The sequence below is a fragment of the Meriones unguiculatus genome, chromosome 4, assembly GCF_030254825.1.
Source record: "Meriones unguiculatus strain TT.TT164.6M chromosome 4, Bangor_MerUng_6.1, whole genome shotgun sequence".
NCBI lineage: Eukaryota > Metazoa > Chordata > Mammalia > Rodentia > Muridae > Meriones > Meriones unguiculatus.
Window position 1 is genome coordinate 125575300 of NC_083352.1, and position 12433 is coordinate 125587732.

A 12433-nucleotide genomic window follows, 5' to 3' on the forward strand; every position below is an offset into this window, starting at 1 on the left:
CCTGAAAAGAAAAGAAACGAAACGAAACGAAAAGAAAAGAAACGAAAAGAAAAGAAAAGGAGAAAAAAAAGGGCAGCTGGTGAGACAGTTCAGCAGTTAAAGGCATATCACCCAGCCTGACAATATAAATTTGAGTCCCAGAATTCTGAAATTCCACCTCTGTAAGTTATCCTCTGACATCCATACATGTACCCTGTAGTAAGACCACTCCTACACACATACACATATAAATAAATAATATTATGCAGATGGGTGGATAGGTAGGTGGATACAGGCAGTTCAGGAGCTGCAGAGATGGCTGAGTAATTGAAGAGCTCAAATGAGTCTCAGCACCCATACTGGTCAGCTCATAACCACTTATAAATCCAGTTTCACAGACTCTGACAACTCTGGCTCTCTATGGGTACCTGAACTCATGACGCATATACAGACACACAAACACACAGAATTTAAAAATAAAAATAAAATCTGAAATTAGAAAAACCATAGGCAGTTCACCTCTTAGGCATAAGACAGATTCTGGACCAAGACTCTGAAAACAGTCAAGTTTGCTCTTACTATTAGGAGTAGGCCGAAAATCCAGTACATACCTCTTCTCAAAGGTAGATTATTCACCTAGGAACTCAACTGAGGAGGGAGTCAAAAACCCCATCAAAACTGAGCTGCTACTTTAGCTAACCAGAACAAATGGTACCAATCTAAACAGCATTCTAATCAGACCTCCTACAGCAGAGCAGGTTTATGGTAAGAAGTGTCAGAAGGACTGGTGAGGTCTCTGAGCAAGTTGAATATTTGATGTACAAGCCCAACTGTAGTGGTCTGAATAAGAACGAACCCTATAGGCTCAGATATTTGAATACTTGGCCAACAGTTGTTAGAACTATTTGGAAAGGATTAGAAGGTGTGGCCTTGTTGGAGGAGATGAGTCACACTGGGGGTGGGCTTTGAGTTTCAAAAGATTCATGTCATTCCAAAATGTCTTGCCTCCTCACTTGTCAATTCAGACATGCGCTTTTAGCTCCTGCTCCAGTCATGCCTGCCTGCTTACCTGTTGCAATGCTGGCTGCCAATGACGGTCATGGGCTCCAATCCTCTGAAACTGTAAGCCCCAAAGTCTTTCTTCTATAAGTTGTCACAGTCATGGTGTCTTATCATAGCAAAAGAAAAATAAGACACCAACCTCCTAGGTTTGTCCCCTAGAACCCATGTAAAAGTGAAAAGAAAGAACCAAGTCCACAAAATTGTCCTCTCACCTCGAGTTACTCTCTCTCTCAAATACTAATAGTAATAAAAAATAATAAAAACAATTTTTAGAAAGAAGTCAGTAGCCAATATGCCAAATATATCACAACAGGAAAGAAAATAGCCATAGATAGCTTACTTATCATCCAGTACAGCCTATTCTAGATGCTAAAATGGCAGGCAGACTAACTGGTGTTTAACCTATAAAGTATTCAAAAGAGCTCTAAGGTTCACAGAAGATGCCTTAGGAGCTTATGGCAATGATAGAACCACAAGAGAAGATGCCAGTCCCTCAGTGTTGTTTCAATCACAGTCACTTAGGTCTCCATCTATATATCCATTTTATGACATAAAAGGGCTTTGTGTATTTTTGAGCTATCAATTTTAGCTCTGTACTGTTAAAAGAGGAAATAACACAGAAAGTGCTTGGCTGCAACCCTGACCGTAATGGACTTCTCTTCCAATGCCCAAGCACTGATCAGGAGATCAAGAAGAGTGTGCATCACCATGCCTGTTTCCAGTGTTCTGGTTCTACCGTGCACCAACCACCTTTCTAACAGAAAGGAAGCCTACAATAAGACTCTATAAAATTCACACAAAGCAGGCACAACAAAAGTTCCTATCTCATGATCTTAAAACCTCTAACATGTTACCACACTCAAGTCAGCTGATTTGTGTATTTCCTCTTGCTTCTTTCCATTTCTGTTATAAATATAATGTGCATAATTTGGGTTATTTTTTTCTTCATGTTCAGCAAGTTACTATCAAAGTATTTTTTTTCTTGCCCCCATTGTAGTTCTACCTAAAGTTATGAAAAGAATCTGCTCACATGAAAAAAGGAAAAAAAAAAAAAAGAAAGAAAGAAAGAAAGAAAGAAAGAAAGAAAGAAAGAAAGAAAAAGAAAAGAAAATCAATCTTAGAACTAGAGAGATGACTCAGCAGATACAAGCACTTACTGATCTTGGAGAGGACTCCATTTCAATTCCCAGCACACAAATGGCAATTCAGTGTCTTTAACTCTAGTTCTAGAGGATCCAATGTCCTCTGCATTAGTGCACAGACAAGCATGCATGCAAAACACTATAAAATAAAGTGAAATAAAAGAAAACACAAAGGACCCAAGTTCAGTTCCCAGGGACCACATGTCAGCTCACAACCACCTGTAACTATAGTTTTAGGAGATTCTGCCCCCTTCTAACTACTATAAGCACCAGGCATATAGGTAGTCTCCTTACATACATGTAGACAAATGCCTATACACATATAATAAAAATAAATCTTAAAAAGAGAAAAATCAGCCAAATGGTGGTAACTCCCAGAACTTGGGAGGCAGAGGCAGGCAGATCTCTGTGAGTTTATGGTCTACAGAGTGAATTCCAGTACAGCCAGGGCTACATGGAGGAACCCTGTCTCAAAAAAGCCAAAGAAAAAAGAAAAAAAGAAAAACAACCAAAAAAAAAAAAAAAACCCCAAAATCTTGCATTTTAAATAAAATTGACATTTTGAGAAACACCAAGAAACTCAAGACACTTCAAAAGATGAAATGGTGGGGCTTGAGAGATGGCTCAGAGGTTAAGTGCAACTGGCTGTTCTTCCAAAGGTCCTGAATTCAATTCCCAGCAACCACATGGTGGCTCATAACCATCTATAATGAAATTTGGTGCCCTGTTCTTGCCTGCAGGTGCAAATGCAGACAGAATACTGTATTCAATAAATAAATAAATAAAAATTAAGTGGCCAAAGGTTGTAAAACGTAAATAAAAACTCTTTCTTTTAAACTGGCAGAATGAGACCTGGATTCTAGTCCCTAACTCAGTTATATGCATTGTCATGCAAACAGAGATGATTACAGATCCAAAATTCCATCTGCTGGGAGCTCCATTTTCAATCTGTAAAGCAAAAATACCTGGATGACTTGACATTTCTTCCTTCATTAAAAATTGTAGGGTTTTAAGCATTGGAAAGAATGTCTCCTTTTCCCCCACTGCCTAAATATGTTGATGTATTTTAAATGAGTTTTCCCCCCATCAAAATGATTATATAGTTCAAACTCTACAAAGGAGAAATATATCTTTAAAAATATTTAAAACGTTTAAGCTCTTTATTATTATTATACTTTAAAGATATTTATTTACTGGGGGAGAGGGTGTCTGCATGTGCATGCCATACCTACTCTACAGCACCCTGTAGAGATCAGAGGGCAACTTGCAGGAGTCAATTCTCACCATGCTGATGAAGAATGGTGCCAAGCACCTTCTACCTGATAATCCATTATATTGGCATAATGTTTATCTTCCTTTAGCAATTAAAAGACACCAGATATATGGCCACAGACTGGGGAAGAAAGACTGACTTCTAATGTCAGCAGATTCTTGAACAGATTTTGGTAGAACTGCTCCAAAGGCAAAAAAAAAAAAAAAAATTGATACTAACTTGCTGAACAGAAACAAAACAAAACCCACAAAACAAAACATAAAACCACATTGTTTATCACATAGAAACAAGCAGGAGAAAATACATGAACCAGCTCAAGACTGTGCTACTCTCCCTTCAGAAAGACACCATGGGACTAGACACCAAGTGGCAACATATGACCAGTTTTCAGAGCAATGGCACTAGCAAGGGGAAAGCCAGGTCTGAGGCACTTGAGAAACAAACTTAGAGCATGGTTATCTCATGGAGGGTTAGTGATCAAGCAGAAGTGCTAGGAGAGCAGCGGAGCAGTCAAGAAACAGCTAGGAGAACACTGTCATCTGATCTGCAGTTTAAAGAGACCACTGCTTGTCATGTACCCATTAAAACTCAAAATGAACTCTGCCTTTCAAATGGCAGTGACTAGACTTCGACTTCATCCTATCTAAATATAGACTTACTCTATAGTCATTCTTTCCTTTACATTTAATTATATATAAACAGCTCTGAACTGCTATTATAGCTCTATGCATAAACATTTCAAGTGTAGTTATATAATATTTTATTTTAAGAATGCAACAATTAAGTGGTAGCAGGGGCATCCCAGCACCTGGAAAGCAGTTGTCAGGGCTCCACAGAGAAACCTTGTCTCAAAAAACAAAACAACAACAACAACAAAAATACCCAAAAAAAACAAAGAATGCAACAATTATATCTTTCAATTTCTCCCTTTGCTTTTCCCTCTAATGGAAATTGCTACTTTTACTTGTGTTAGCCCTAATAGGGATTGACAAAGAACCTTACACATTCTAGGTTAGGACCATGAACTATATGTCCATCCCAAATTGCTCACTGTGTGTTATGCTCATACACAGTATAAAAACACATGTGTGCAGGTGAGCCCACGGGAGGCCAAGGGGGAACAGCAGGTGTTCTGCTCTATCACTGTCTCATTCTCTTGAGTCTCTCACTGAACTTGATTTTTTTTTGTGAATTTTACATAATATACACCAATTCCACTCATTTCCCACTCCCTCCACCACTGCAACCTCCCCCCACAGAAGAAAATAAAAAATAAACAAACAAAATCTTGTGGAAGCTTCAGGGTCTCACACACTATCCTTTGTCCACACAGCTTTACTTGCATATGCTCACTGCAATGAGTCACTGGTCTGGTTCAAGGCCTCTGGCTTCTTCTACACTATCAATACTGGATCCTCACTGGGACTCCTCTCAGATATCCTGTTATTGCCTTGTGTCATAGGAGATCCTGCAGCTTTGGGTCTGCATGATGGGACACTTCACAAGTTCCAGCAGTTCACAGATGGGATAGATATTGAAGTAGGACAACTCAAAGCCCTGCATCTAGGTCTGGGTGGTAACCAAGTTGGTTACCCCACCAGAATTCCTGCACCACTTACACCAGGGCCAATTCGCCCATTTTGCACAGGCAAGGGACAGGCTCTCTCTCACTCAAGCCATGGGGGCAATGCTGCCCTTCTGCAGAGCTCTGACTGGTTCATCCAAGAGCTGCAGCTGGCAAGGGGTGGAGCCAATTCAACTGTTCTACCGTCCCTGGGGGCCAGCTCATCCATCATGCCACCAGAGACAGCTCTACTGTGCTGGTGAGGTGTGGGGTCTGCTCTCTTGCCCTCAGGGCCAGCTTTCTCTACCACACGTGCCTAGCTTTTTACGTGAGTGCTGGGGATTTGAAGTTAGGACTTCATGATTGCACAATAAATGCTCTTACCCACTGAGCTATCTCCTCAGCTTCCCAAACAGGTACTTTTTTAAATGTAAGGATATATAAGTGTAGTCCTCTATTATTTTAATGTTTTATTATTATTTATTCATTTTATTTTATGTGCATGCTAGAACCCCTGGAACTGAGTTACAGAAGGTTGTGAGAGACCACATAGGTGCTGAGAATCAAAAGTTGGTCCTCTGCAAGAGCAGGCAGTGTTTTTAACCACTGAGGCATCCCTCCAGCTACTCTTTCTAAGGTGTTTTTCAATATTTGCAACATAGTAAGACTGGGCATGGTGATAATCCCATGTAATCCCAGCACTTGTATGGAAAAAGCAGAAAGATCACATGTTCCAGGCCAGTTTGGACAACTGAAATAGTTCAGGGCCAGCACAGGTTACAAAGAAAGACATTGTCTCCAAAACAAGAATATTCTATGAGATAGAAGACAAAGTAATAAAAACTACTATACATTCAAACTCTTTTTAGGAGATATAGATATGCACACACACACCCCACAGCAAAATCTATTAACTGCATTAAACAAGCAGCGAAAGTCTAAATATACTCCACAGCTTTTAGGTTGTTTTTCTTTTTAAGACAGGATCTCATGTAACCCCCAACTTTGGATTCCTACCTCCACTGTGCTCATCTACTTTCAAATATTAATATAAATTATTATTTTTTTGGTTACAAGGAGAATTTCACCCACTTTGTTGTATTTTCTATTACATGCATTGCTCTTGTATTATGTCAAACTGGAATTGTATCAAAATCACAAGATATGAGCTCTATACCTCATATAGGCATAAGGTTACTGTATAATTCAAATGCCGATTTCTGTACCCCCTTTTCTGGTTGCAGTCCTTGTTCTAAGACTCTCCTGTGTCAATGTTGTGTAAACACTGCTCCCCAATGTGTCCCCTTATAGCCAAGGAGAGAATAGGGCTGCATTTCCTGTCAGCCAGGAAAGAAGGAGTTAAGAGGAGGAAGTAAGAAGCTGAGCCACAGGAGAGGTCCAAGAAACATCAGAAGGAGCTGGAACAACTAAGCTACGAAGTGCAAGCATCTCTGGGACATTCACTGGGAGGAAACCAGATTAGCTTAGAGGGTGGAGTAATAACTGCTCAGTTATTGTATTGTGAATATTATTATTATCAAACAAATGTAAGAGTCTCAATTATTTGTGTGAAAGCTAGGTTAAAAGAGAAACTGAGAAACAAACTCGGTTTTATAAAAATAACTTTTAACAACCTGAGGCAGTTTTGTTAAAATTATGAGCAGCTAGGCATAGTGGCACACAACTTTAACATCAGCACTCTGGAAACAGAAGCAGACAGATCTCTGTGAGTTTAAAGCCAGCCTTGTCTACATAGTGAGTTTCAGGCTAGCCAAAACTACACAGTGAGAACCTGCCTCAAATTTAAAAAAAAAAAGAGAAGAAAAAAAAAGGGGGGGGGGGCACTTACTTATTATCACACATCAAAAAAAGATGTGCCTATGGGGACCAAACATAGGACTTTCAGCAACCTAGGCTAGTTTTCAGACCTCTAAATTATACTCATAGGGAGACCTCTATCTGAAAAAAAAAAAGAAGCTAGACAGAGTATTTACCTCTGTAATCCCAGCACTTAAAGGATAGGACAGGTATAGCCCCAAGTTCAAGACAGGCTGGGCTTCAGAGAGAGAGACCTTGTCCTAAAAACAAACAAAAACAAAAACAAACCAGAGGACCACAAGATTGTTCAGTGGGTAAAGGCTTGCTACAAGCCTAGCAACCTGACTCTATAAGGTCCTTTGACCTCCATATGTATGCTGTACGGGAGCATACATGCCTTTAATACTGGTAGACATAGGCAGATTATCTGGGAGTTTGGGACTAGCAGGAACTACATAAGACCCAGACTCATAAACAAACAAATAAAAAGGCTTCAGGACCAGCCTAGTCTATGTATAGAGTTCTAGCACAGCAGGGAGTACAAAATGAGAACAAACCAGCCTCAAAGACAGATGGATAGATAGATAAAGACAGACAGACACAGACAGACGGACGGACGGATAGATAGTATGGCTAACCTGGGCCCTGGGACTGATCTCTAGCACCAGGAAAGGGAAACAAAACAAATAAAAACTGTAAACAACAGAACAAGAAAAAAAAATCCAAGTCACAAAATGGTACATAGCTATAATCTTAACATTCAGGAAGTGAAGGCAAAAAGATGTGGCATGGGCTAGATATACTCTTTCTCAAAAATAAAACAAAAACAAAACAAACAAAAAAGTCAAAACTACTAGTAATAAATATTTCTAAAACAACAAAACCTAACCACAAATACTAGCGGGGCTAGAAGATATAGCTCAGGTAAAGCCTACCTGTCAAGTTATACACAGTCCCAGAGTCAATTATTAGCCCTACAGAATCAAAACAAAAGAGAAGTTGCCTGGCTACTTAGAAGGCTGAACAGAGAGAATCACTTGAAAGAGTATCAGTGGAGCCTGTTAGTTTGAGGCTGAGCACAAAGCAAATCCCTGCCCTCTTAATAAAGAGTTCATGCACACAAACCTACTGACATTAAAATAGATTATATAGTTTGTATTTATTCAGGATTTTAATATTTAATTAACTGCTTATCAAGTAAATAAAACTCACAGGAAGAAAATCTGTATATGGGAATTTAAAAATACAATATGGGGATCAGCATTAAAATTTTAGTTTCCCTATAGTCACCAAGTCATCTTATGTCTAAATGCTACCTGTTTTTGTAAATAAACACTTGTAAATAAATTAAGTACTTGCTAAAGGTATAACAGGCAAGAGAGATGGCTCAGAACTTAAGAGCACTTACAAGTGCTCTTGCAGGGACAAGGGTTTGGTTTCCAGCATGCACAAGGCAGATGACAACGACGTAACTTCAGTTCCAATGCCCTCTTCTGGTCTCTGCCAGCACAGTGTACTGATGTATATGCAGACAAACCACTCATACACATAAATTAAAAATAAATCTCACAAGATATGGTGGTGCACTCCTTTAATCCCAGCACTCAGGAGGCGGAGGCAGAGTACAAGGCCAGCCTAATCTACACAACGAGTGTGAGCTACATAATACAGGAGAGCTACATAATAAAACAGGAACCTGTCTCAAATCAAAATTAAATAAGTATTTAAAAAACAAAAGAAGCCGAACAGTGGTGGTACATGCCTTTAATCCCAGCACCCAGGAGGCAGAGGCAGGTGGATCTCTGAGTTTGAGGCCAGGCTGGTCTACAGAGTGAGTTCTAGGACAGCCAGGGCTACACAGAGAAACCCTATCTCAAAAAACAAACAAACAAAAAAGGAAAATAGCTTGTCAATTTGTATATGGTCCATGGCTGCATTCTTGCTATTACAGAGGAGCTGTATAGTTATGACAGAGCCACTAGACCAACAAAATCTAATTTATTACCAGCCTTTATACAAAAATTTTCAGACTGTGATCTAAATAATAGTCAAATATATCAGAAATGGTAGAAAAATATTGCTTGTTCATTTCAGCCCAATTACTTAAGGTTTATTATGAACTCCTCTTCCTTTATATTAATGTTACTTAGTAACTACTGATACTCACGTTTGGGTTACTTTCCATAGAATAAGCACATTAGTCACCCAGTAATTTATCCTTCATAATATTATTACAAACAAAATCCTCACTAAGGTACATTTGTAATCATCACTACATACACTTATCTTTCAGCTACTAAGGCATAAGACAAGCAAAGCTGAACACAGAAACAAAACTTGATATAACTTAATAACTCCTAATACTCTATTGGGATGTACAACATCTAAGATTTCTATCAAGGTCCAAAACGTCAGTTTTACCTCATTTCGTGTTAGGAAAGACGTTCAACATCAGCACCATTCCAAACCCACCAAGTTCCTCTTATGCACATTCAAAGTTTCGAGGACCATTGCACTGAAAGATATTTTTACCTTGAGTGTGAAAAGACTAATTCGGCCAGGTAATTTATAAAATAGCCCTTCTCCTCCTCTTGAGTTGGAATGTAGCATGGCATTGAGGCAGGCAAGAGGGGATGTCCCACTGTAAAAGATGAAAGGATAAAAATGGGTCATAAAAATCTGTATCTACCTAACCAACATCCAGCTCTTCTAATTCATTTCCAAACCAAGAAGCAAAGCAAGCAATGCAGAGAAGCAATGAGTTCACACATCTACTATGAAAGAAGTTCATGGAAATCCCCACTCAGAGGGTCTAGGCTGTGGTGCATAGTAACTCGGAACACCTATTAGGCACATCGTTAATATTTCCTGATAATACAAACCAAATTCTCAAAAAACTTAGAGATAGTTCAGCAGTTAACAGTACTTGCTTTGAGCCAAGTATGGTAGCTCACACCTTTAATCCCAGCTCTTGGGAGGCAGAGCAAGTAGATCTCTGAATTCAAGGCCAACCTGATGTACACAGTGAAGAAGCCTATCTCCTGTCTTGAAAAAAAGAGCAGGCTGGCTGCTCACAAGCTGTAGTACTTAGCTACAGGGAACCCTATGCTCTCTTATGGACTTCAAGGGCAACCACACAGACGTGCTGTGCACACAAATTAAAAAGGAAAACCACGTATCTTAGCCAGACATGCTGGCTCAATCGTACAACCTCAGCACTCAGGAAGCTGAGCTGGGAGGCCTTCCTTAGAGCCTGGGTATACAGTCAGTTCCATGCCATGTTGGTCTATATTATGAGGATCTGCTCAAAAACAGAAACGAGATATAACTTAAAATCTTATACCAGGCAGTGGCGGTGCACGCCTTTAATCACAGCACTCAGAAGGCAGAGACAGGCAGATCTCCGTGTTTGAGGCCAGCCTGGTCTATAAAGCATGTTCCAGGAGAGCCAGGACTACAGAGAGAAAGCCTATCTTGAAAAACAATACCAAAAAATAATAATTTTTTTGTACTATTACATATAAGTTTTCTCAGCTAGGAGTAGTGCTGTATGCCTTTACCTTCAGCACATGTGAGGCAGAGGCAAGGTGGATCTCTGTGAGTTTTAAGGTCAGCTTGTACATAGCAAGCTCCAGGGCAGCCAGAGCTGCATAACAGAGGCCCCAGATTTAAAAAAAATAATAAAATAATAAAATAAATAAATAAAAAGTAAATATTTTGGTTATTGGGGCTGGGGAGATAACTCAGTAGTTAACAGTACTTGCTGTTCTTGCAGAGGACCAAGGTTCAGTTTTCAGGGCCCACATCAGGCAGCTCATTAACAGTTGTCAGTCACTCCAGTTCCAGGAGATCTGACACTTTCTTCTGGCCTCCATGAGTACACTCACGCACACATACACAAATAAATCAGCAAGTGTTCTTGGTCAGTGAGATGACTAAGCAGTAAAGGCTCCTGCCAACCAGCCTGAAGACCTAAGTTCTATCCTCCAGGACCTATACGGTAGAAGACCTGATCTAACTCCTGTAAGGTGTCCTCTTACCTCTAACCACTCCCCCAATATTCACACAAAATATGTCAAATGTAATAAACATTTTGAATAAAAAACAAAAAATAGGTAGTTATTTACACTGTAATATTCATATCATGCCCAGACACCACCACATAGCTTTATGAAAATATGAGACTTAATGGCACTATAACCCCATCAACGGCCACACTTTATTTCTGTACTTGAATATTTTCTAATAAAAGCACACAAAAACCAGTATCTGGTTTTCCTTTATTGTGAGGTACAATGGAGGAGTCTCATCTACAGACTTCATTTACAAAGAAAAAGGACATCAAATGGAGCTAGTCTAATGTTTAAACATCCAGCTAGATAGTATATTAAGTTCCAGGGTCCCTGCCACAATAGTAGGTTAAAAAATTACTTCCTGTGACAGAGGACATTTACTAATTTTAAAACAGAAAAAGGTGTCAAAAATAGACAAATGCCTGTTACTATTAAATTTGTTACTAGAGTGTTAGTACTAGGATTTACCTGTGCAAGCTTTCTTTACTCTTCTTGGTATGTTAAAAAAAAAAAAAAAAACAAAACACGTATCTTAAGCCCCTATCTTTTAAAAACTGGCAGCCCCAATTTACATAGTGTTAAAAAATAAACTGCATGTAAAAAGGCCATTAAAAAACAACTATTCTACTTTGACACACACTGGATGCTAAAAATAACTTTCAACAAAAAGCAGTCACTGAAAGCATGTGGGTCCAGAATCTCCAACACTGAGAAGAGTTGTACTAACATCTCCTATGAAGGGAGAGCATACTGGGGAAGTCCTTCTGTGACTCCTACATACTACTCCTATCTACAGTGACAGACTTGCTCACTTATCCTGCGTGCTACAATTCCTACAACAGCAAAAAGAAGAGACGAGGTACTAACTTACCTTCTACAGGCATAGTGATCCAACAGCAGGACAGACGTCAATCAGCATGATGGAGACAAAAAGCACAATTACCACACTGTGAAGTATACAGGTACAAGACAACTAGACTGACTGTAGGCAACTCAAAGCATCCCTTCCCATTAAAGAACATGTGATCTAAGGGAAGTGAACAACTTTTATCCTTTCAAACGGCTGCAGTGTGATTAGTCATATAATATAACTCAGGGCTAAGGAGAAAAGCTTATTCAATAAAGTGCTTGTCAAGCAAGCACTCAGACCAGACTTCACACCCCAGAAACCACATGTAAAATAAATAAATAAATAAAGGCAGACATGCTAGGCAGGTACTTGTAATCGCGTTGGGGAGAAAGAGACAGACTTGGTAGCAAACAACTTGCAAGCAGCAGGTTCCAGTGAGAGACCCCTTTTCTCAAAAAGCAAGGTAGAATGACAATGAAGGTTGTCCTCTGACCTAACACATACCATGAATCTGCACATACATAAACATATATGAAATATGCCCCATAGGCAAATACTGTTTGTTCCAAGTCCCAAAATGGGACTGCTGTTATACAGACTCCTCCTTCACTTAATTTAAAAAAATAGAAGAGGGGGTGTGGCTGGTAGTGGCTCAGGGGTCAAAAGCTCTGG

At 39.4% G+C, this 12433-nt stretch overlaps 1 protein-coding gene across 4 annotated transcripts in view; it reads right to left on the reverse strand.

Moving 5' to 3' along the window:
• The window catches only part of Asxl1 (ASXL transcriptional regulator 1), a 60579-nt gene that overhangs the window by 40955 nt on the left and 7191 nt on the right, over window positions 1-12433 (reverse strand). For all 4 annotated transcript variants that reach the window (XM_021639690.2, XM_060383052.1, XM_060383054.1 and 1 more), the window contains exon 3: window positions 9371-9479. In XM_021639690.2, the coding sequence (XP_021495365.1) occupies window positions 9371-9479 (109 nt within the window). The remainder of the gene's footprint in view (window positions 1-9370; window positions 9480-12433) is intronic.